We start from the raw sequence: 26,588 nt of genomic DNA, 5'->3' as shown, positions 1-26,588 counted from the left end.
AATTGACACCCTTATCAAATTCCCATCTCTATTTTCTAAAGTGCCTTTGGAAAAAAAAAGGCCTCTTCAACGCAGTCCGACTGAGCTGTTCTTCAAGTGCAGAGACTGCATGAGAAGGGTACAAAAGAACATTAGGGGCTCCTCTCAGAGTTCAGCATTCCTCTGACACACCCTGGAATGTAGACGACATGAAGAAGTCCGGGGGCCTCACGCTCACCCGCATGAGGGCCAGCTTCCAGAGGTGGGGCCGGTCCCACTGAGATGACTGGCAGCTGCATATTCCTCGCTTTGCTTTGGCCTCTCATCTCAACTCCTGCTTTTTTTCCTCGCTTCCTTGGTCATTTGGCAAAAATGTGGGTGAGTCTGGGTAACACCCTCAAGTCCAAGCCTGAGGACCACATTGCAGCGTTCTTTCGGGGAAAGGCTGAGCGCTGCATCACAATGACAGTGTTGTGGTTTCTCAGACAATAACTTGGCACTGCTGCTCAACCAAAACTCTACAAAATAAAATAAAAAGCAACTGGGAAACCACCAGTGCTCCTCCCATCAGGCATCATGAAATACTTATACAGTCCTTTCTTAAAGATATTTAAAACTCACTCATTCTATGTGAGTTGGGAAATTGTTTTAGATGTAAATATAAACTAAATACAATGATTTGCAAATCCTTTTCAACCCATATTCAATGGAATGCACTACAAAGACAAGATATTTGATGTTCAAACTCATAAACTTCTTTTTTTTTTGCAAATAATAATTAACGTAGAATTTCCTGGCTGCAACACGTGCCAAAGTAGTTGGGAAAGGGCATGTTCACCACTGTGTTACATGGCCTTTTCTTTTAACAACACTCAATAAACGATTGGGAACTGAGGAAACTAATTGTTGAAGCTTTGAAAGGGGAATTCTTTCCAATTCTTATTTTATGTAGAGCTTCAGTCGTTCAACAGTCCGGGGTCTCCGCTGTCGTATTTTACGCTTCATAATGCGCCACACATTTTCGATGGGAGACAGGTCTGGACTGCAGGCGGGCCAGGAAAGTACCCGCACTCTTTTTTTACGAAGCCACGCTGTTGTAACACGTGCTGAATGTGGCTTGGCATTATCTTGCGGAAATAAGCAGGGCGTCCATGAAAAAGATGGCACTTAGATGGCAGCATATGTTGTTCCAAAACCTGTATGTACCTTTCAGCACTAATGGTGCCGTCACAGATGTGTAAGTTACCCATGCCTTGGGCACTAATACACCCCCATACCATCACAGATGCTGGCTTTTGAACTTTGCGTTGATAACAGTCTGGATGGTTCGCTTCCCCTTTGGTCCGGATGACACGATGTCGAATATTTCCAAAAACAATTTGAAATGTGGACTCGTCAGACCACAGAACACTTTTCCACTTTGCATGAGTCCATCTTAGATGATCTCGGGCCCAGAGAAGTCGGCTGCGTTTCTGGATGTTGTTGATAAATGGCTTTGCTTTGCATAGTAGAGTTTTAACTTGCACTTACAGATAAAGCGACCAACTGTATTTAGTGACAGTGGTTTTCTGAAGTGTTCCTGAGCCCATGTGGTGATATCCTTTAGAGATTGATGTCGGTTTTTGATGCAGTGCCGTCTGAGGGATCGAAGGTCACGGTCATTCAATGTTGGTTTCTGGCCATGCCGCTTACGTGGAGTGATTTCTCCAGATTCTCTGAACCTTTTGATGATATTATGGACCGTAGATGTTGAAATCCCTAAATTTCTTGCAATTGCACTTTGAGAAACGTTGTTCTTAAACTGTTTGACTATTTGCTCACGCAGTTGTGGACAAAGGGGTGTACCTCGCCCCATTCTTTCTTGTGAAAGACTGAGCATTTTTTGGGAAGCTGTTTTTATACCCAATCATGGCACCCACCTGTTCCCAATTAGCCTGCACACCTGTGGGATGTTCCAAATAAGTGTTTGATGAGCATTCCTCAACTTTATCAGTATGTATTGCCACCTTTCCCAACTTCTTTGTCACGTGTTGCTGGCATCAAATTCTAAAGTTAATTAATATTTGCAACAAAAAAAATGTTTATCAGTTTGAACATCAAATATGTTGTCCATCCATCCATCCATCCATCCATCCATCTTCTTCCGCTTATCCGAGGTCGGGTCGCGGGGGCAGCAGCTTAAGCAGGGAAGCCCAGACTTCCCTCTCCCGAGCCACTTCGTCCAGCTCCTCCCGGGGGATCCCGAGGCGTTCCCAGGCCAGCCGGGACAGATAGTCTTCCCAGCGTGTCCTGGGTCTTCCCCGTGGCCTCCTACCGGTCGGACGTGCCCGAAACACCTTCCTAGGAAGGCGTTCGGGTGGCATCCTGACCAGATGCCCGAACCACCTCATCTGGCTGAGCTTTGGGTCATGACCGAAAGGACAAGATCACGGGTACAAGCGGCCGAAATGAGTTTCCTCCGCCGAGTGGCGGGGCTCTCCCTTAGAGATAGGGTGAGAAGCTCTGCCATTCGGGGGGAGCTCAAAGTAAAGCCGCTGCTCCTCCACATCGAGAGGAGCCAGATGAAAAAGAGAAAGAGAAAGAAGAATATGTTGTCTTTGTAGCAAATTCAACTGAATATGGGTTGAAAAGGATTTGCAAATCATTGTATTCCGTTTATATTTACATCTAACACAATTTCCCAACTCATATGGAAACGGGGTTTGTACATACCACTGATCTGTGATCAGTTTGATTATTTAAAGGGAAACTGCACTTTTTTTTAAATTGTGTCTATCATTATGTTAGACAGGAACACATATGTTTTTCGTCTTTTATGCATTCTAAATAGTCAAATAATTCATAACAATGCAGCTAATGAAGTACACTAATGCGCCAATAAAGCCTGTGGGCAAACCGCAACCGAAAAAAATTAATGCTGAAAGGTACATACAGGTTTTGGAGCAACATGTGTTGCTATCCAAGCAACGTTATCATGGACGCCCCTGCTTATTTCAGGGAGACAATGCCAAGCCACATGTAACTACAACAGTGTGGCTTCATAGTAAAAGAGTGTGGGTACTAGACTGGCCTGCCTGTAGTCCAGACCTGTCTCCCATTGAAAATGTGTAGCGCATTATGAAGCCTACAATACCATAACGGAGACCCCCGGACTGTTGAACAACTTAAGCTGTACATCAAGCAAGAATGGGAAAGAATTCCACTTCAAAAATGTGTCTTTTTAGTTCCCAAACGTTTACTGAGTGTTGTTAAAAGGAAAGGCCATGTAACACAGTGGTAAAAATGCCCCTGTGACAACTTTTTTGCAATGTGTTGCTGCCATTAAATTCTAAGTTAATGATTATATGCAACAAAAAAAAAAGCTTCTCAGTGTGAACATTAAATATCTTGTCTTTGCAGTCTATTCAATTGAATATAAATTGAACAGGATTTGCAAATCATGGTATTCTGTTTTTATTTACCATTTACACGTGACAACTTCACTGGTTTTGGGTTTTGCATTTTCAGATGTTGATAAGGATAGATTTATTCAAATTTTTTTGCCTTTTTTAAACTTTCACTTTTAACGCAAGACCACCTTAGTACTCTGCTCTCCTCAATATAACGTACTGTACTGTAAACTACACCCATAATATTGGACCGGGGTGGACCGCTCGCCTGTGCATCGGTTGGGAACATCTCTGCGCTGCTGACCCATACTTGCCAACCTTGAGACCTCCGATTTCGGGAGGTGGGGGTGGGCGTGGTCGGGGTGGGACGGGGGCGTGGCTAAAAGGGGAGGAGTATATTTACAGCTAGAATTCACCAAGTCAAGTATTTCATAGATATAGATATATATAAAAGAAATACTTGACGTTCAGTGAATTCTAGCTATATATATATATATATATATATATATATATATATATGTATGTGTGGGAAAAAATCACAAGACTATTTCATCTCTACAGGCCTGTTTCATGAGGGGGGGTTCCCTCAATCATCAGGAGATTTTAATGGGAGCATTCGCATACCATGGTTTGTATAGGGCACAGAGTGGGTGGGTACAGGCTGGCGTAGGGGCGTGGTGATTGGCTCATGTGTTACCTAGGAGGTGTTTCCGTCTGTGGCGGCATGCTGTTACAATTTCGCTGCGCTTGTTGAGGGATGACAGGTCTGGACGGTAAATAATAAACAGTTTCTCTTTCAAGCATAGGTTGCATCTTTTATTGCCACTATTGTAAGGTGTGCTGGATGCAAGAATTTGCCATGTTATTGAATATTCAACATTATTGTCTTTGAGGTCCCAAATGTGTTTGCTGAGTTCTGTGGTATTCCGCAGGTTTTGGTTCCTGAAAGAAGCCTTGTGATTGTTCCATCTGGTTTTGAATTCTCCCTCGGTTAATCCTACATATGTGTCGGATGTGTTAATGTCCTTGCGTGTTACCTTAGATTGGTAGACAACTGATGTTTGTAAGCACCCCCCGTTGAGAGGGCAATCAGGTTTCTTTCGACAGTTACAGCCTTTGTTGGTTTTGGAGTCGCTCTGTCCGGGGGCCGACGGCTCATTTGCAATTGTTTTGTTGTGGTTTGAGATAATTTGTTGTATATTGTTCATACAGCTGTAGCTCAATTTAATGTTGTTCTTGTTGAATACTTTTCTTAGGGTGTTGTCTTTGGGAAAGTGTTTGTCAATCAGATTGAGGAATTTGTGTCCAATGTTAGTTGAGACGTTTTTGCTGTATGGGGGGTTGTACCAGATGATGTCGTTTCGTTTTCTGTTCTTTTTTGGCTGGTTTCCTGGCGTGGGTTCATAGGTGAGGGTGAAATTGTATCCGCTTTCATCAAGGGCTTTTTGGTACGGGGGGGTTGCTTGGTCAAATTCAGCTTTGCTAGATGACAGCATCGATAGCCTTTTATTAATTCCGGTAGGTATTCTTTTCGTGGTGGTGGGTGGGTGGTTGCTGTCATGGTGCACGTATTGGAGTGTTGTGTTGGGTTTCGTGAATGGTTGGTAGCTGTTATTTCTCAGGTTGAAAGTGACGTCAAGGAAGTTGACGGTTTGCTTGTTGGCTTCAATCGTGATCCGTAGGCCGTTCTCTTTAAAAATTTGGCATATGAGCTTCTTGGTATTCTCGCTGCTCCTTGGCGAGGCGCGACACACTGCCAGTCCGTCATCACGGTAAATACCAAGGTTCAGATTGAGGCTAGCGAGCTGGGAGAGGAGGAAACTCCCAACGAGTTCACACGTTTCTGCTCCGTCAAAACTTCCCATAGTGACGTCAAATGTTGCATTGTTCTTTTTTTGCCATGGTGTACTGTTGTGGATGAGAATGGAGTTTTTTGCGTGGATGATGATGTTTCTTTCGTTGTCTGTGATTGAGTCGTAGTCTATCGAAGAATTTTACCCTTCCATCACGCAAGACCTACTGACTCAAGCACTAGACTTCGCCTCAGACTACGACTCAATCACAGGCAACGAAAGAAACATCATCATCCACGCAAAAAACTCCATTCTCATCCACAACAGTACACCATGGCAAAAAAAGAACAATGCAACATTTGACGTCACTATGGGAAGTTTTGACGGAGCAGAAACGTGTGAACTCGTTGGGAGTTTCCTCCTCTCCCAGCTCGCTAGCCTCAATCTGAACCTTGGTATTTACCGTGATGACGGACTGGCAGTGTGTCGCGCCTCGCCAAGGAGCAGCGAGAATACCAAGAAGCGCATATGCCAAATTTTCAAAGAGAACGGCCTACGGATCACGATTGAAGCCAACAAGCAAACCGTCAACTTCCTTGACGTCACTTTCAACCTGAGAAATAACAGCTACCAACCATTCACGAAACCCAACACAACACTCCAATACGTGCACCATGACAGCAACCACCCACCCACCACCACGAAAAGAATACCTACCGGAATTAATAAAAGGCTATCGATGCTGTCATCTAGCAAAGCTGAATTTGACCAAGCAACCCCCCCGTACCAAAAAGCCCTTGATGAAAGCGGATACAATTTCACCCTCACCTATGAACCCACGCCAGGAAACCAGCCAAAAAAGAACAGAAAACGAAACGACATCATCTGGTACAACCCCCCATACAGCAAAAACGTCTCAACTAACATTGGACACAAATTCCTCAATCTGATTGACAAACACTTTCCCAAAGACAACACCCTAAGAAAAGTATTCAACAAGAACAACATTAAATTGAGCTACAGCTGTATGAACAATATACGACAAATTATCTCAAACCACAACAAAACAATTGCAAATGAGCCGTCGGCCCCCGGACAGAGCGACTCCAAAACCAAAAAAGGCTGTAACTGTCGAAAGAAACCTGATTGCCCTCTCAACGGGGGGTGCTTACAAACATCAGTTGTCTACCAATCTAAGGTAACACGCAAGGACATTAACACATCCGACACATATGTAGGATTAACCGAGGGAGAATTCAAAACCAGATGGAACAATCACAAGGCTTCTTTCAGGAACCAAAACCTGCGGAATACCACAGAACTCAGCAAACACATTTGGGACCTCAAAGACAATAATGTTGAATATTCAATAACATGGCAAATTCTTGCATCCAGCACACCTTACAATAGTGGTAATAAAAGATGCAACCTATGCTTGAAAGAGAAACTGTTTATTATTTACCGTCCAGACCTGTCATCCCTCAACAAGCGCAGCGAAATTGTAACAGCATGCCGCCACAGACGGAAACACCTCCTAGGTAACACATGAGCCAATCACCACGCCCCTACGCCAGCCTGTACCCACCCACTCTGTGCCCTATATAAACCATGGTATGCGAATGCTCCCATTAAAATCTCCTGATGATTGAGGGAACCCCCCCTCATGAAACAGGCCTGTAGAGATGAAATAGTCTTGTGATTTTTTTCCCACACATACATACATTGCGCTCTACTACGGTATCGAGCACTATTTTTTGGATAACCTTATTAAGACATATATATATATATATATATATATATATATATATATATATATATATATATATATATATATACGTATATATATATGTATTTTATTATATATATATATATATATATATATATATGTATATAAAAGAAATACTTGTACTACTTATTTTATTATATATATATGTATATATGAATAAAAGAAATACTTGAATTTCAGTGTTCATTTATTTACACATATACACACACATAACACTCATCTATTCATTGTTGAGTTAAGGGTTGAATTGTCCATCCTTGTTCTATTCTCTGTCACTATTTTTCGAACCATGCTGAACACCTCTGATGATGCATTGATGTGTGGCACGCACAAAAGTGCTTTCATCAAATGCACTAGATGGCAGTATTGTCCTGTTTAAGAGTGTCACAACATTGCTGTTTACGGCAGACGAACTGCTTTACGGTATACAAAAACGTGACTGCTGTTGTTGTGTGTTGTTACCGCGCTGGGAGGACGTTAATGAAACTGCCTAACAATAAACCCACATAAGAAACCAAGAACTCGCCCTCCATCATTCTACAGTTATAATGTTATTGGGCAGGTATGCTGTTTATGTTGTGGGTTAGCGGACTCAGGTCCTCATGGACCTGAGTCCGCCTGAATTTCGGGAGATTTTCGGGAGAAAATTTGTCCCGGGAGGTTTTCGGGAGAGGCGCTGAATTTCGGGAGTCTCCCGGAAAATCCGGGAGGGTTGGCAAGTATGTGCTGACCCGTCTCCGCTCGGGATGGTCTCCTGCTGACCCCACTATGGACTGGACTCTTACTATTATGTTAGATCCACTATGGACTGGACTCTCACAATATTATGTCAGACACACTCGACATCCATTGCATTCGGTCTCCCCTAGAGGGGGGGGGTTACCCACATATGCGGTCCTCTCCAAGGTTTCTCATAGTCACTGGGGTGAGTTTTTCCTTGCCCTTATATGGGCTCTGTACCGAGGATGTCGTTGTGGCTTGTGCAGCCCTTTGAGACACTTGTCTATTAGACACTAGCTAAATAAACATTGATTGATTGATTGAAACATTGATAATATTACAAAAAACTGTTTTCTTGGCCAGTTTAAGAGCAACACAGCAAGCATTTTTATTCAATTTCTATCCCAAATATCTCCTGGGAATGATCACGACCCGCTCTTGCATCTGACGGACTGCTGTCAATCAGTGTCACGTTGGCAAAAAGGCAGCGCCAGAAAGCCAATCAAGGAGCTTGTGGGCGGGTCTAAACGGACAAGCATTAGTCTGGGAGGCCGTTTTCCGCCTGGCACTAGTATTTGACTTGTCTCCATTCAATAAGTGTTACATTACTTTTGGACATTAAAAATGATATCCATGCACTGAGCCAAAAAAGACTGACATGATCTGTCAGCCCAAAAATGTTTTCTCCTCCAGGAAGTAGCTGAGAGTCCAGTGAGTGCAGACTAATCTGGGCTGTCCCAGGGACCTGCTGGACACCTGCCAAACATGAGGTTGCCACAACACAAAGTGGGAAAAACCCGGACATGCCACTATTTTAGCGTCAGTAACAGGTCGTTTCAAATCGAGGCTGTAAATACAATGAGCTACGCAAAAAAGTTTTCAAATACACGCTTTTAATGCTTCGACACCTTTCGCTTCCTCCTCGACAGGAAGTGAACAAGCAGTGAGAACAGGAAAGTCCACTTCCTGTGGGCCAGATTCAAAACAAAAGTCCACTAAAACTTTTTAAAAATATATATATATAGTTTTTAAATGAGAAACTTTAATGTATTGAACTTTAATTAGAAATAGGAATGTCTATGAGGTCAACAGTCCTGTGGAAAAAAGAGCTGTCAAAAGTGTTTATTTAGTGGTAACTTTGTGACATCTGCTGGTGTGAATAGGCCAGACACGTTTAATAAATCAAGAATCAAATATTATAATATTTGCCCAATATTATAATTTTCAAACAGGAAACATGCCTTTTTTGCCCCGTCAGTAATTTATAAATAGAGCCGTCCCTCGTCAAGCTGCACATGTAATTGCGCAGTTTCTCTATATTGTGTTTTTTCAAAATCCATCCATCCATCCATCTTCTTCCGCTTATCCGAGGTCGGGTCGCGGGGGCAGCAGCCTAAGCAGGGAAGCCCAGACTTCCCTCTCCCCAGCCACTTCGTCCAGCTCTTCCTGTGGGACCCCGAGGCGTTCCCAGGCCAGCCGGGAGACATAGTCTTCCCAACGTGTCCTGGGTCTTCCCCGCGGCCTCCTACCGGTCGGACGTGCCCTAAACACCTCCCTAGGGAGGCGTTCGGGTGGCATCCTGACCAGATCCCCGAACCACCTCATCTGGCTCCTCTCCATGTGGAGGAGCAGCGGCTTTACTTTGAGCTCCCCCCGGATGGCAGAGCTTCTCACCCTATCTCTAAGGGAGAGCCCCGCCACCCGGCGGAGGAAACTCATTTGGGCCGCTTGTACCCGTGATCTTGTCCTTTCGGTCATAACCCAAAGCTCATGACCATAGGTGAGGATGGGAACGTAGATCGACCGGTAAATTGAGAGCTTTGCCTTCCGGCTCAGCTCCTTCTTCACCACAACGGATCGATATAGCGTCCGCATTACTGAAGACGCCGCACCGATCCGCCTGTCGATCTCCCGATCCACTCTTCCCTCACTCGTGAACAAGACTCCGAGGTACTTGAACTCCTCCACTTGGGGAAAGATTTCCTCCCCAACCCGGAGATGGCACTCCACCCTTTTCCGGGCGAGAACCATGGACTCGGACTTGGAGGTGCTGATTCTCATCCCAGTCGCTTCACACTCGGCTGCGAACCGATCCAGTGAGAGCTGAAGATCCTGGCCAGATGAAGCCATCAGGACCACATCATCTGCAAAAAGCAGAGACCTAATCCTGCAGCCACCAAACCGGATCCCCTCAACGCCTTGACTGCGCCTAGAAATTCTGTCCATAAAAGTTATGAACAGAATCGGTGACAAAGGGCAGCCTTGGCGGAGTCCAACCCTCACTGGAAACGTGTCCGACTTACTGCCGGCAATGCGGACCAAGCTCTGGAACTGATCATACAGGGAGCGGACCGCCACAATCAGACAGTCTGATACCCCATACTCTCTGAGCACTCCCCACAGGACTTCCCGAGGGACACGGTCGAATGCCTTCTCCAAGTCCACAAAACACATGTAGACTGGTTGGGCAAACTCCCGTGCACCCTCAAGGACCCTGCCGAGAGTATAGAGCTGGTCCACAGTTCCACGACCAGGACGAAAACCACACTGTTCCTCCTGAATCCGAGGTTCGACTATCCGGCGTAGCCTCCTCTCCAGTACACCTGAATAGACCTTACTGGGAAGGCTGAGGAGTGTGATCCCACGATAGTTAGAACACACCCTCCGGTTCCCCTTCTTAAAGAGAGGAACCACCACCCCGGTCTGCCAATCCAGAGGTAACGCCCCCGATGTCCACGTGATGCTGCAGAGTCTTGTCAACCAAGACAGCCCCACAGCATCCAGAGCCTTAAGGAACTCCGGGCGGATCTCATCTACCCTATTCAAAATGTATTTATTAAAAAGTCCTATCGGTCTCATCGCTTTATTGGTCAAAAACATGCAGATTTGAGCACATTTAAAGTGTTTTGGGTTTAAATTGAATACTTTCAAGCACAAAAATGTCTAAAAGAAATTACAAAATTAAAATAAAAAGTCTTACAAAGTCATCAAAACCTTCCCTCAAGGAGCAAAACAGCAGAGCAGATGAGCACAACAATATGTCAGCTTCACACCTGTATACCTGAGACACAGGTGCACATTATGATGTCATTTCCTTGCCAATTCCAAAGCAGTGACTTTTAAATGAGCACACTCATTAGACAATTGGTAAACAACACTCAGGTGCGCCAACACATCGTTGCTTAATTGGAGACACACCAATCAGGTTCAAGAACTACAAAAAGATTTAATCACTAATATTTTCCCTGTTGGATTTCCTTTTATATTTTGTCAGTTTTTTTCTCCATATTTTTTCATAGGTTTTTTAGTTTGTGTATGTAATTGTATTTTTTAGTATTATGCACACAACTGTTGTAGCAATATTACAACGAAGCCGGCGGCATTTCTGGGTGTTGTTGATAAATGGCTTTGGCTTTGCATAGTAAAGTTTTAACTTGTACTTACAGATGTAGCGACCAACTGTAGTTACTGACAGTGGTTTTCTGAAGTGTTCCTCAGCCCATGTGGTGATATCCTTTACACACTGATGTCGCTTTTAGATGCAGTACCGCCTAAGGGACCGAAGGTCTGTAATATCATCGCTTATGTGCAGTGATTTGTCCAGATTCTCTGAACCTTTTGATGATATTACGGACCGTAGATGGTGAAATCCCTAAATTCCTTGCAATAGCTGGTTGAGAAATGTTGTTCTTAAACTGTTGGACAATTTGCTCACGCATCCTTGTTTGTGAATGACTGAGCATTTCATGGAAGCTGTTTTTATACCCAATCATGGCACCCACCTGTTCCCAATTAGCCTGTTCACCTGTTCCAAATAAGTGTTTGATGAGCATTCCTCAACTTTCTCAGTCTTTTTTGACACTTGTGCCAGCTTTTTTGAAACATGTCAAAATCCAAATGAGCGAATATTTGCAAAAAATAACAAGGTTTTCTAGTTCAAATATTAAATATCTTGTCTTTGCAGTCTATTCAATTGAATATAAGTTGAAAAGGATTTGCAAATCATTGAATTCTCTTTCTATTTACCATTTACACAACGTGCCAACTTCACTGGTTTTGGGTTTTGTACTTTCTGTATTCTATATTTGCACTTTCTCTGTGTACTTCCCTTAGATGACTCAAATCACTGAGAAGTAGAATTGCTAAAAGTGTTTTAGGTTAAGCACAGTAGTGTGTAACTACTTCACACAGAATTAAGTCAGATGAAGCTGAGATAGGCTCTAACGACCCCCTGCGACCCCAAAAGGGACAAGCGGTAAAAAATGGATGGATGGATGGAAACGTGAGTTTTTATATGGTAACAAAATATATATTTAAAAAAAAAAAAGAGTGTTTCATTTTGCAAAGGATCTGAGGTGTTCTTCTAATCGTGTGTATAGTTGTGCTAATTGTGTGCAATGTTCTGAAAAACTGGGCCCTACATTCAAAATTGTGCTTGAGCAATAAAAAAAACTATATAATAACAAATCTTTAAGTATTGTACTGTTATACACAACAGATCATCATCATCCAAAAAGTTGCAGTATTTTCAATGTAGTGGCTGTGTTTAAGAACTGTGTGTATGTGTGTGTGTGAGTCTATATTACTGTGGAATATACACATTCGTTATAAGCTGGGACTTAAAGGAGCCACATGTAAGAATATGGCCAGGAATTGTACTGTTATCACAGTCTAAATTCTGCATCCCCCTACCCTCTCCCTGACTGAGGTTGCCAGATACACAGCTGAATTCAGCTCCATGGACTGGGCTACTCCAAGGAACTTCAAACTTCCACTGCCTCTTACGAGGGATTGAGGTACTGGGGTCATAATAGCTGAATAGACAAGCCTTTTGTCCATCTATCTTCTTCCGCTTATCCGAGGTCGGGTCGCGGGGGCAGCAGCCTAAGCAGGGAAGCCCAGACTTCCCTCTCCCCAGCCACTTTGTCCAGCTCTTCCTGTGGGACCCCGAGGCGTTCCCAGGCCAGCCGGGAGACATAGTCTTCCCAACGTGTCCTGGGTCTTCCCCGCGGCCTCCTACCGGTCGGACGTGCCCTAAACACCTCCCTCGGGAGGCGTTCGGGTGGAATCCTGACCAGATGCCCGAACCACCTCATCTGGCTCCTCTCGACGTGGAGGAGCAGCGGCTTTACTTTGAGCTCCTCCCGGATGGCAGAGCTTCTCACCCTATCTCTAAGGGAGAGCCCCGCCACCCGGCGGAGGAAACTCATTTCGGCCGCTTGTACCCGTGATCTTGTCCTTTCGGTCATAACCCAAAGCTCATGACCATAGGTGAGGATGGGAACGTAGATCGACCGGTAAATCGAGAGCTTTGCCTTCCGGCTCCTTCTTCACCACAACGGATCGATACAGCGTCCGCATTACTGAAGACGCCGCACCGATCCGCCTGTCGATCTCACGATCCACTCTTCCCTCACTCGTGAACAAGACTCCGAGGTACTTGAACTCCTCCACTTGGGGCAAGATCTCCTCCCCAATCCGGAGATGGCACTCCACCCTTTTCCGGGCGAGAACCATGGACTCGGACTTGGAGGTGCTGATTCTCATCCCAGTTGCTTCACACTCAGCTGCGAACCGATCCAGTGAGAGCTGAAGATCCTGGCCAGATGAAGCCATCAGGACCACATCATCTGCAAAAAGCAGAGACCTAATCCTGAAGCCACCAAACCAGATCTCCTCAACGCCTTGACTGCGCCTAGAAATTCTGTCCATAAAAGTTATGAACAGAATCGGTGACAAAGGGCAGCCTTGGCAGAGTCCAACCCTCACTGGAAACGTGTCCGACTTACTGCCGGCAATGCGGACCAAGCCCTGGCACTGATCATACAGGGAGCGGACTGCCACAATCAGACAGTCCGATACCCCATACTCTCTGAGCACTCCCCACAGGACTTGCCGAGGGACACGGTCGAATGCCTTCTCCAAGTCCACAAAACACATGTAGACTGGTTGGGCAAACTCCCATGCACCCTCAAGGACCCTGCCGAGAGTATAGAGCTGGTCCACAGTTCCACATTTTACACAGAAATTAGGCTATTTTCAGGAAGAAGTACGTCACGTCTGCGTACAATATCACAACAAATGGCAATCATATGGTTATTGTCATTACTATCAGAAAACAAAGACTCAAACGAACTAATACCAACGCCAGCAATGGTTGTACTGGTGAAAATAAGTAGAGCATGCTTAGCAGCCTAATGTACGCCCAAAACTAAAGAGTAATTTTACCAAGGTATACTTATAGGCTACTGTTTCAAACGTTTCAGATTGCCATATAACTTGGTACATGTAGTCCACAATATGCAAACAGCAATGACGAATTCTTCTATCATGTGATTTGACTGTCTCCATACGTTTCACATTGCCTTGAGGACAACCGTACTAATGTCGGAACCCATTTCCTCAGCGTATCAGCATATTGAGAAGGAAATAGGCACTGACACTACCCATATTCTATTAGTTGAAAATATAATTTGCCCTGTCAGTTGGATGACACATCGACATACAAGCTAACTGGCATATATTTCCCCCGTTAGCCTGTATGTCGACGTGTCATTGACATTCTTTGCAGGAACATAGTAGCTTTGTTAGACAAGATCATAGACTGTATTGGACAATATAGTTTACATATGAAATTTCCATTTATTACAAGTAATAAGAAAACGTAAATGCCTGACTTACCTAACAAGGAGGAAATTAGCAAGTTTGGCGTCAGATGAAAAAATCTTTTAAAGACATCAAATCCTTGTTTTGTTCCTGGCTTTGTCATGAGTAAGTTGAGAATGGTAACTTTTAGATCTACTAAGGCAGTGGTTCTTAAAGGGGAACATTATCACAATTTCAGAATGGTTAAAACCATTAAAAATCAGTTCCCAGTGGCTTATTATATTTTTCGAAGTTTTTTTCAAAATTTTACCCATCACGCAATATCCCTAAAAAAAGCTTCAAAGTGCCTGATTTTAACCATCGTTATATACACCCATCCATTTTCCTGTGACGTCACATAGTGAAGTCAACACAAACAAACATGGCGGAAAGAACAGCAAGCTATAGCGACATTAGCTCGGATTCAGACTCGGATTTCAGCGGCTTAAGCGATTCAACAGATTACGCATGTATTGAAACGGATGGTTGTGGTGTGGAGGCAGGTAGCGAAAACGAAATTGAAGAAGAAACTGAAGCTATTGAGCCATATCGGTTTGAACCGTATGCAAGCGAAACCGACAAAAACGACACGACAGCCACGGGAGAAAACGAGGACGAATTCGGCGATCGCCTTCTAACCAACGATTGGTATGTGTTTGTTTGGCATTAAAGGAAACTAACAACTATGAACTAGGTTTACAGCATATGAAATACATTTGGCAACAACATGCACTTTGAGAGTGCAGACAGCCCAATTGTCATCAATTAATATATTCTGTAGACCAGGGGTGCTCATTACGTCGATCGCGAGCTACCGGTCGATCTCGGAGGGTGTGTCAGTCGATCACCAGCCAGGCATTAAAAAAATAGTCCTAAAAATGAGCGATCATATATCTTCACTATGACGTCACTTTCGTCACTTGATTGACATTCACGGCACCCGAGGGTCTTCTGAGATGACGCTGGCTGCTGCCAGCTCATTAAAATTACCGTCTGGAAGGCGAGAAACACTTTATTTCAACAGACTCTGGCGCCGTACCTGTCGTCAAAACTCCAAAGACCGACTGCACAGTTGCACAGTTGCGCTAACAAAATAAGAGTCTCAGAAAGCTAGCGTGCACAAGCTAGCAAGCTACGGAGTTTGCCGACAATGTATTTCTTGTAAAGTGTATACAAAGGAGTACTGAAGCTGGACAAATAAGATGCCAAAAACCAACCACTTTCATGTGGTATTGGACAGAAAGGAGGACTTTTTTTTCTCCTCCATTCAAAAATCCGGACGTTATCATCACTACTGTCTGATTCCAATCAATGCAAGTCATCAGAATCATGTAATACACCAACTTATTTTCTTGTCTTCATGAAAGAAAGGAATCTATATGTGTTAAACATGCTTGTATTGTCTTTAAACACCTTTAACTTATTAACAATATTAACTATATGTGTTAAACATGCTTGTATTATCTTTAAACACCTTTAACTTGTTAACAATATTAACCATATGTGTTAAACATGCTTGTATTATCATTAAACACCTTTACCTTGTTAACAATATTAACTATATGTGTTAAACATGCTTGTATTATCTTTAAACACCTTTAACTTGTTAACAATATTAACTATATGTGTTAAACATGCTTGTATTATCTTTAAACACCGTTAAGTTGTAAACAATATTAACTATATGTATTAAACATTCTTGTATTATCATTAAACACCTTTAATTTATTAACAATATTAACTATGTGTTAAACATGCTTGTATTATCATTAAACACCTTTAACTTGTTAACAATATTAACTATATGTGTTAAACATACTTGTATTATCATTAAACACCTTTAATTTTTTAACAATATTAACTATATGTGTTAAACATGCTTGCATTATCATTAAACACCTTTAACTTGTTAACAAAAACATATATTTCATAAATAAGTAAATATAAATTATATATATGAATGAGGTAGATCCCCACGACTTGATCAATTGAAAAGTAGCTCGCCTGCAGAAAAAGTGTGAGCACCACTGCTGTAGACAGGGGTGCTCAATCGCTCTCTTTTCCTGAAAGCTGATCTGTCCAGTTTTGGAGTTGATGTCAGCAGGCCAGGGAAGCTAGGGTTGATAGGGGGTTTAGCTCGCTCGTCTGCGGGAACAAACTGCCGCCATTGCTTGCCGTGCTACCGAGGCCCTTTTTCCCTGAATTGCTCACACACTCCAGCAGATTCAATGGCGGCAGATTTCTTTGACTTTATGGTTGGAAATGCATCTGCTTTGAGTGTCGCAGGATATCCACACATTCTTGCCATCTCTGTCGTAGCATAGCTTTCGTCGGTAAAGTGTGCGGAACAAACGTCCAATTTCTTGCCACTTTCGCATCTTTGGGCCACTGGTGCAACTTGAATCCGTCCCTGTTCGTGTTGTTACACCCTCCGACAACACACCGACGAGGCATGATGTCTCCAAGGTACGGAAAACAGTCGAAAAAACGGAAAATAACAGAGCTGATTTGACTCGGTGTTTGAGAAAATGGCGGATTGCTTCCCGATGTGACGTCACAACGAATAATAGAAAGGCGTTTAATTCGCCAAAATTCACCCATTTAGAGTTCGGAAATCGGTTAAAAAAATATATGGTCTTTTTTCTGCAACATCAAGGTATATATCGACGCTTACATAGGTCTGGTGATAATGTTTCCCTTTAACCTGGGTTCGATGGAACCCTAGGGGTTCGGTGAGTCGGCCTGAGGGGTTCGGCGGAGGTCAAGACACACCCGACTCATCGTGTAAATACAAACTTCTCCCTATCGTCGTATTACGGATACAACAACAGCAGAAGTCAGACTGATTTGCAGGTGTGTAATTTGTTGTGAGTTTATGCACTGTGTTGGTTTTGTTCTTTGAACAAGGTGATGTTCATGCACGGTTCATTTTGTGCACCAGTAAAAAAACACTTTAGTATGGGGGACATATTCACCATTAATTAGTTGCTTATTAAAATGCAAATTAGTAACATATTGGCTCTTAACTAGTCATTATTAAGTACTTATTAATGCCTTATTCGGCATGGCCTTATTATAACCCTAACCCTCTAAACCTCTAACCCTAACCAAATAACTCTAAATTAAGTCTTTATTACTTAGAATATGTTCCCCTAGTGTCCAAATAACTCTAAATTAAGTCTTTATTACTTAGAATATGTTCCCCTAGTGTCCAAATAACTCTAAATTAAGTCTTTATTACTTAGAATATGTTCCCCTAGTGTCCAAATAACTCTAAATTAAGTCTTTGTTACTTAGAATATGTTCCCCATACTAAAGTGTTACCAAAAACATATAACTTTGTCTTGAATTTGAAAAAAAAACATCATTTTATTTTTCACTAAAGAAGGGTTCGGTGAACACGCATATGAAACTGGTGGGGTTCGGTACCTCCAACAAGGTTAAGAACCACTGTACTAAGGTCTGACATGTTTAGTAACTTTACCAGTGGCAGTAGCCAGACGAAGATGGCGGTGCGTAACTGGCAACATGGATGTGACACACTCACTGACTTTCCAATTGGTCAAACGGTAGTTAAAGTTAAAGTACCAATGATTGTCACACACACACTAGGTGTGGCGAGATTATTCTCTGCATTTGACCCATCACCCTTGATCACCCCCTGGGAGGTGAGGGGAGCAGTGGGCAGCAGCGGTGGCCGCGCCCGGGAATCATTTTGGTGATTTAACCCCCAATTCCAACCCTTGATGCTGAGTGCCAAGCAGGGAGGTAATGGGTCCCATTTTTATAGTCTTTGGTATGACTCGGCCGGGGTTTGAACTCACAACCTACCGATCTCAGGGCGGACACTCTAACCACTAGGCCACTGAGTAGGGGGCATCGAAATGAAAACAATAACAAGATTTCGGGGCTGTAAATCTAATTTTAAAATGAGCATATCCCGGCTGAACAACCGTAATCAGTTATAGAGGTATTGGAAAATATCATGATTTATTAATTACTTTTGCTGTATCAGGGCCATTTAATGATGACTTGACATGAAATTATTACATATGGCTCCTTTAAATGCTTCTACTGACAAACCATAATTAAAAAAAAAAACACTCAGTGTAATATTTCCACTCTCACTCGGATGTCGACCGACGGGACGCTCACATAATTCTGTTTCAATGAAGATTCAATCACAATCCTCTTGAAGGGTTAAAAAAAAGTGTATCATGGCCACATATGTCTACTAGCAGGTGAGAGATGCATGAATTATAATCTAGAATTTACTTTTAGCGAGTTTGAGACCAAGCAGAAGCAGCCGCCGGCTCAGTGTGTCGACAATAGCAGCGTAAGCTAGCATTTGCTCACGGCTATCAATGCGCCGCTAAAATTGTCAGTCTGCGTTAGCGCTTATAATAACAATATCACCCATATTTGGTTAATATTCAGGTCACAACATGTAAATGTAATATTGTTGGCGCTTTCTGGATGTTTGTAGAGAGTATAATGAGAGAACCCTCCATCTGTTGACTCAATTGTTAGACATTTATTTACTATTTGGATGTTTTTAGAGAGTATAATGAGAGGACCCTCCATCTGTTGACTCAATTGTTAGATATTTATTTACTATTTAGAATGCATTGGCTGACGGAATTTGTGGCATTTTGTGAATTGTAAATACAACTTAATATGGTTTAATGCAGTGTTTTTCAACATTTTTTGAGCCAAGGCACATTTTTTGCGTTGAAAAAATGCAGAGGCACACCACCAGCAGAAATCATTAAAAAACAAAGCTCAGTTGACAGTAAAAAGTTGTTATTGGATATGACTTTAAAGCATAACTAAGCATGCATCAATACAGCTCTTTTCTCAAAGTAGGTGTACTGTCACATCACATCCTGACTTATTTGGACTTTTTTGCTGTTTTCCTGTGTGTAGTTTTAGTTCTTGTCTTGCGCTCTTATTTTGGTGGCTTTATCTCTTTTTTTTGGTATTTTCCTGTAGCAGTTTCATGTCCTCCTTTGAGCGATATTCCCCGCATCTACTTTGTTTTAGCAATCAAGAATATTTCAGTTGTTTTCATCCTTCTTTGTGGGGACATTGTTGATTGTCACGTCATGTTCGGATGTACACTGTGGACGCCGTCTTTGCTCCGCAGTAAGTCTTTGCTGTCGTCCAGCATCCTGTGTTTGTTTACTTTGTAGCCAGTTCAGTTTTAGTTTCGTTCCGCATAGCCTTCCCTAAGCTTCAATGCCTTTTCTAAGGGGCACTCACCTTTTGTTTATTTTTGGTTTAAGCATTAGACACCTTTTTACCTGCACACTGCCTCCCGCTGTTTCCGGCATCTACAAAGCAATTAGCTACTGGCTGCCATCTACTGATATGGAAGAGTATTTGATTGATTGATTGAGACTTTTATTAGTAGGTTGCACAGTGAAGTACATATTCCGTACAATTGACCACTAAATGGTAACACCCAAATAAGTTTTTCAACTTGTTTAAGTCGGGGTCCACTTAAATTGATTCATGATACAGATGTATACTATCAGCATAATACAGTCATCACACAAGATAATCATCAGGGTGTATACATTGAATTATTTACATTATTTACAATTCGGGGGGGGGGGGTTAGGTTTGGTTGTTATCATCAGTCATCAACAATTGCATCATCAGAGAAATGGATATTGAAACAGTGTAGGTCTGACTTGGTAGGATATGTACAGCAAGTAGTGGACATAGAGAGAGAGAGAGATCGAGATCAGAAGGCATAAGAAAAGTATCTACATTTGATTGTTTACATTTGATTATTAACAATCCGGGGAGGGTGTTAGTTTAGGGTTGAAGTTGCCTGGAGGTGTACTTTTATTGCGGTTTTGAAGGAGGATAGAGATGCCCTTTCTTTTATACCTGTTGGGAGCGTATTCCACATTGATGTGGCATAGAAAGAGAATGAGTTAAGACCTTTGTTAGATCAGAATCTGGGTTTAATGTGGTTAGTGGAGCTCCCCCTGGTGTTGTGGTTATGGCGGAAGTAGTTTGACATGTACTTCGGTATCAGGGAGGTGTAGCGGATTTTATAGAATAGGCTCAGTGCAAGTTGTTTTACTCTGTCCTCCCCCCTGAGCCAGCCCACTTTGGAGAAGTGGGCAAGAGTGAGGTGGGATCTGGGGTGGAGGTCTAGAAGTAACCAGTATTACACGGTTACTCTGCCGAGCTCTAGACAGCACCGACACTCAACAACAACACATCAGACTATAATTACTGGTTTGCATACATATTTTTAACCCAAATACGTAGGTGAAATTAGATAATCTCCCACGGCACACCAGACTGTATCTCACGGCACACTAGTGATTGGCACAGTGGTTGAAAAACACTGGTTTAATGGATACAATGAAACATAACTAAGCATATAAAGTCAACTTGTTTTTACACTCTACTTCTACCTCTACTTTAATACCACACCCAGAGAGCCTAAGCAGTTGTCCATGACTGTAGACTTACCCGGGTCCAGGTGCGTGAAGGTGCCAATGACAAAGTCCAGAGTGGAGACAGCCAGCACCGCCAGCAACAGCAACTGGAGTCGCACGATCCACTTGACACCGGCCAGGTTGATTCCCAGCAGGCCGAGCAGCACCGGGGCTGATACACCTCTCACCGCCCACTGGTTCTGAAGACCAAGCAGCTCGGCCACCGACTCGGAGAAGCCAGTGATGTACATGGCAGCAGCCACACACTATGGAGGGTGGCATCTAGTCAGCAATACTGAAATGGGAACAATGTCCAATTCTGGTTTAGAGATCGACCAATTGTATTTTTCAGGGCCGATACGGATTTTTAGTAGTCAAGGAAGCAGATAGGTGATATTTGGAGGCGATATTATTTCAGTGGTATGCCGTCAGGCCCAGCAAGGCCTTCTCTGCTGGCCTAACATAACCAGAAATCATGATCATAATTAAAGATAAAACTATTTTTTAATTTACTTTCCCTAAATATCGAAAAGTATTCATATTCTCTACATGTCATATTATGCTCCTTCCAGTGATGTTGTTTTTGTCAATACGTGGACCTTGGGGTGTTGTGTTTTCCCGGAATGCAAAGGAAAGTTGGCACGGGCAAGGCGTGAAGGTAAGGACATGTTTATTTTTACACTAACAAACTACAAAAAAAAGGAAGCAAACAAAAGGCGCGGAGAACAAACTTGACTAATGAAACCAAAAGACTAGCACAAAGGCAATGAACTATGAACATGAAACAAAAACACTTACTGTGGCATGGCATGAAGCATGAACTATAGTAAACAGGAATCTCATGGGTAGCAGAGGTAGTAAAGATAATGTCACCAGGACGATCAACAAAAAAGACAGGTTTAAATAACAGTGGCATGATTAGTGACAGGTGTGTGAGTTCAAATGAATCAGGTGCGTGACATGAGGACAGGTGAAAACTAATGGTCGCCATGGTGACAAAACAAACAAAGAGTCCAAAAACCAAACCTGAACATCACCAAAACAAAACATGATCACACAGACATGACAGTTTTTGGGTTATAGAGTTTTTATCCAATCAGAATTCAGCTAGCTTATGTTGCCATGCTGTACCAAATCTGCCTAGAACCTTCAGAATCAACAATGCAGGCGTCCGTGTACTGTAAGTGAACATGCACATACAGTTGATAGACAGTTGCGATAGCCAATCAGATCACAAGTTGTTGTCAGTAAGGTCTTCTGGATGGCTTAAGGCAGATATATATTGTGATTTTATGAGCTAGCTATGAGCTTATGAGCTAGGTAACATAAGAACTACATTACCCAGCATGCCACAGTAGTGAAGAGCATGCGTTTCGGTTGTTGAATGTAGACATGCCGGCAGCTGGATGTTTTTGATGAGCACGCTGTGGAGTAAACTTTAAGAACTCAGCCAACACGCCTCGTCAGCATCTTTTATGATATTACAAGACAACACATATGATTGCAAGGCCATTTTCAAGAAGGATATTTAAAGGGAAACTACATCTTGTGAGACCATGTCGGCCAACCCCGGAAGCTCGAATGGGTGCTACAAATTGTGAGTTCAAATATTTTGTTGAATGTGTTTTTTGCAATTTTTATTTTGACAGTACCACAAAAGATATGTTTTAATTGCTGATGCGGGTTTATTGATTTTTAAATGCGCCAGAAACACTGTTGGTGGTGATTCAATGCCCAGTAGTGCGTAAAAGTGTTTCTGTATAGTATTTGTCCAGCAATGGTTGTGTGGTGACATAAATGATATGATATTTTGAGAGGTAATCATTGAAGTCGGACATCACTGAAGGCCTAGGTGGGAAACGCAAGGCCCGCCACTGATTAATTTACAGGAAAAGGTATTTAAAGATGAATATTACATGTCAGTAAACACTTGGACAAGACTTTAAGTTGTTTTTTTAACAGATTTTCTCAGTAAAGGTGGGACCAGTAGTGACATAATGTTTGATGTTGTGTTTAATTTATCATCAAAAAACATCAAACGCCTTTATTACGTGTGTCTAAGAGGAACATCAACTTTTAATTTCTAAATATGGAAAATTGGTCCAAATATGACAATTCATCGACTCCATTTTATAACACTTTATGGATTTAATACATTGTAAGGTTTCCTCCTGAAATATTTTCAACATTTAAATAAAAACAATACTGGGCTCCTTCACGTAGATTATAGTTGAGACATTTTTCAAGATGATTGACATTTCTTCCTGGATGTTACAGAAAGTATGAGAATGTGTGAGCTGTTGCCTGCTCCTCTTTACTTATAAGATCATCTCATATGTGTAAAGATATTTACAAAAACTTTCTATTTTTGTCAGAGATATCTTTTGTCCAGCCATCTCTGTCGCGTTATTTGATTGATCATGAAACTTGTGGCGCTCATTTAATGAGCCCATGCTGCGAGTGTTGCGGACGGGGGATAGTCCAGTTACTCCGTCGCTGCAGTAGCGAAAATAAACAAAACGGGACCGGGAAAACGCCAGGGAAGAAGGACAAAAACTGGATTTCCTGGCAAAAATATAAAGTTTTGACAGCTAAGCAGAAGAGACGTACTGTAGGCGACCATCACTCACAAGAACTTAAACAAATGCCCTGTCAGATATCAAAACATATTTGAGGAAAAATATTTCCTTTTTAAACAAATTAAATAAATGTAAAATTGGGCTATAGCAAAAAGAGAACTATTTTATTACAGAGCAAAAGTGTTGGTGCTTAAGCAGTGGTAATTATTATTTAAATACCAAATACTGGTATCAATTGTGCATATATTGTATCTGATGATGTGTTTCTGTTGTAAAAAAGCAGATACTGAAAAAAAAAAGTGGCTGATATCGATATAGGTCAAAATGCCAAATATCGGCGGTGATAATAATAATCGGTCGATCTCTATTCTGGTTACTCACCTGTCCGAACACGTAGAGGAGACCCACAGTCCCCCCGACTCGGCCTCCTAAGACCATAGACACCATGGAGTACACACCTCCACTTCCCACCCCACAATGCTGGCACACGCCAATCCCAGACATGACTGTGACCAAAGCAAAGACCACCACCATGGAGACCAGCAGCAGTGCGAGCAGCACGCCTGTGTTCCCCTGCAAAATGACACAAAGAGTCCAGCGACACTGCAACATAAAGATAAAATGTCCTGTGGCAATAAGAGTATCCAAAGACTTACATTTCCTCAATATACAGATCACAAATATTGATAACTAAGCATAGGGAGTGAGGTTTACTAAGGCAGTGTTTTTCAACCACTGTGCCGTGAGATACAGTCTGGTGTGCCGTGGGAGATTATCTAATTTCACCTATTTGGGTTAAAAGTATTTTTTTCAAATCAGTAATTATAGTCTGCAAATGATGTGTTGTTGTTGAGTGTCGGTGCTGTCTAGAACTCGGCAGATTAACCATGTAATACTGTTCCGTAATAGCCAGTAGCTATTTTCTGTGTAGATGTCGGAAACAGCGGGAGGCAGGGTGCAGGTAAAAAAGGTATCTAATGCTTAAACCAAAAAAATACAAAAGGTGAGTGCCCCTAAGAAAAGGCATTGAAGCTTAGGGAAGGCTATGCAGAACGAAACTAAAACTGAACTGGCTGCACAGTAAACAAAAACAGAATGCTGGACAACAGCAAAGACTTACTGTGGAGCAAAGACGGCGTCCACAATGTACATCCGAACATGACGTGACAATCAAGAATGTCCCCACAAAGAAGGATGAAAACAACTGAAATATTCTTGATTGCTAAAACAAAGTAGATGCGGGAAATATCGCTCAAAGGAAGACATGGAACTGCTCCAGGAAAATACCAAAAAAAGAGAAAAAGACACCAAAATAGGAGCGCAAAACAAGAAGTAAAACACTACACACAGGAAAACAGCAAAAAAGTCAAGGCGTGATGTGACAGGTGGTGACAGTACACCTACTTTGAGACAAAACCTATTTTGATGCATGCTTGGTTATGGTTTAAAGTCATATCCAACAATTGCGACAACGACTCTTTATTGTCAACTGAGTTTCGTTTTTTAATGATTTCTGCTGGTGGTGTGCCTCCGCATTTTTTCAACGCAAAAAATGTGCCTTGGCTCAAAAAAGGTTGAAAAACTCTGTACTAAAAAGGTACACACTGGTTGGCATCAGGTACACTCACCCCACTAAACCTCACTCTCATCCGGGTCACGTTATTCTCCTCTGCTACTCGCACGGCAAGAACCCAAGTCGTCGGCATGAGAGGCAGGCGTGTTGACTACCGAGCTAAAAGTATCCACCTGATGGCCTAGCCATGATGGCAATTTGGATGTGAATCAATATTTTTGTGCACCCCTAATATTTACTTATATTACTGTTGATAAATGTATCGCTCCGCCCACCAATGTAAGAGCTCTTGCTTAGAGCAGTGTTTTTCAATTACTGTGCCGCGGTGAGATACAGTCTGGTGTGGCGTGGGAGATTATCACATTTCACCTATTTGGGTTAAAAATATTTTTTGCAAACCAGTAATTATAGTCTGCAAATGATGTGTTGTTGTTGAGTGTCGGTGCTGTCTAGAGCTCGGCAGAGTAACCGTGTAATACTCTTCCATATCAGGAGGTGGCAGCCGGTAGCTAATTGCTTTGGAGATGTCGGAAACAGCGGGAGGCAGCGTGCAGGTAAAAAGGTGTCTAATGCTTGAACCAAAAATAAACAAAAGGTGAGTAGCCCCTAAGAAAATGCATTGAAGTTTAGGGAAGGCTATGCAGAACGAAACTACACTGTAGCCAGTTCAGTTTTAAACAAAAACCGTATGCTGGACGACAGCAAAGACTTACTGTGGAGCAAAAACGGCGTCCACAATGTACATCCGAACATGACATGACAATCAACAATGTCCCCACAAAAAAATCAAACTTCAAAAATCAAATATTGATTGCTAAAACATAGTAGATGCGGGAAATATCGCTCCAAGGAAAACATGAAACTGCTACAGGAAAATACCAAAAAAAAGAGCAAAAGCCACCAAAATAGAAGCGCAAGACAAGAACCAAAACACTACACACAGGTGGGAGGGGATCGTGGCTGAAAGGGGAGGAGTATATTTACAGCTAGAATTCACCAAGTCAAGTATTTCATATATATATATATATATATATATATATATATATATATATATATAATATATATATAATATATATATATATATATATATATATATATATATATATATATATATACATTTTATTTTATATATATATATATATATATATATATATACATTTTATTTTACATATATATATATATATATATATATATATATGTATATATATATGTATAAAAAATAAATACTTGAATTTCAGTGTTCATTTATTTACACATATACACACACATACCACTCATCTACTCATTGTTGAGTTAAGGGTTGAATTGTCCATCCTTGTTCTATTCTCTGTCACTATTTTTCTAACCATGCTGAACACCCTCTCTGATGATGCATTGATGTGTGGCACGCACAAAAGTGCTTTCATCAAATGCACTAGATGGCAGTATTGTCCTGTTTAAGAGTGTCACAACATTGCTGTTTACGGCAGACGAACTGCTTTACGGTATGTAAAAACGTGACTGCTGTTGTTGTGTGTTGTTGCCGCGCTGGGAGGACGTTAATGAAACTGCCTAACAATAAACCCACATAAGAAACCAAGAACTCGCCCTCCATCATTCTACAGTTATAACGTGATTGGGCAGGTATGCTGGTTATATTGTGGGTTAGCGGACTCAGGTCCTC

General features: G+C 42.1%; 1 protein-coding gene across 5 annotated transcripts in view; it reads right to left on the bottom strand.

Moving 5' to 3' along the window:
* The window catches only part of slc12a8 (solute carrier family 12 member 8), a 98,999-nt gene that overhangs the window by 64,189 nt on the left and 8,222 nt on the right, over nt 1-26,588 (bottom strand). For 3 of the 5 annotated variants that reach the window (XM_061971738.2, XM_061971739.2, XM_061971742.2), the window contains exons 4-5: nt 23,734-23,955; nt 20,808-21,039 (exon numbers count right to left, since the gene is read on the bottom strand). In XM_061971738.2, coding sequence (XP_061827722.1) covers nt 20,808-21,039; nt 23,734-23,955 — 454 coding nt within the window. The remainder of the gene's footprint in view (nt 1-20,807; nt 21,040-23,733; nt 23,956-26,588) is intronic. The other 2 variants (XM_061971740.2, XM_061971741.2) reach the window with 1 other exon arrangement.

This window comes from Nerophis lumbriciformis, linkage group LG13 (assembly GCF_033978685.3).
Source record: "Nerophis lumbriciformis linkage group LG13, RoL_Nlum_v2.1, whole genome shotgun sequence".
NCBI lineage: Eukaryota > Metazoa > Chordata > Actinopteri > Syngnathiformes > Syngnathidae > Nerophis > Nerophis lumbriciformis.
This window is presented reverse-complemented; position numbering and strand designations above follow the sequence as displayed.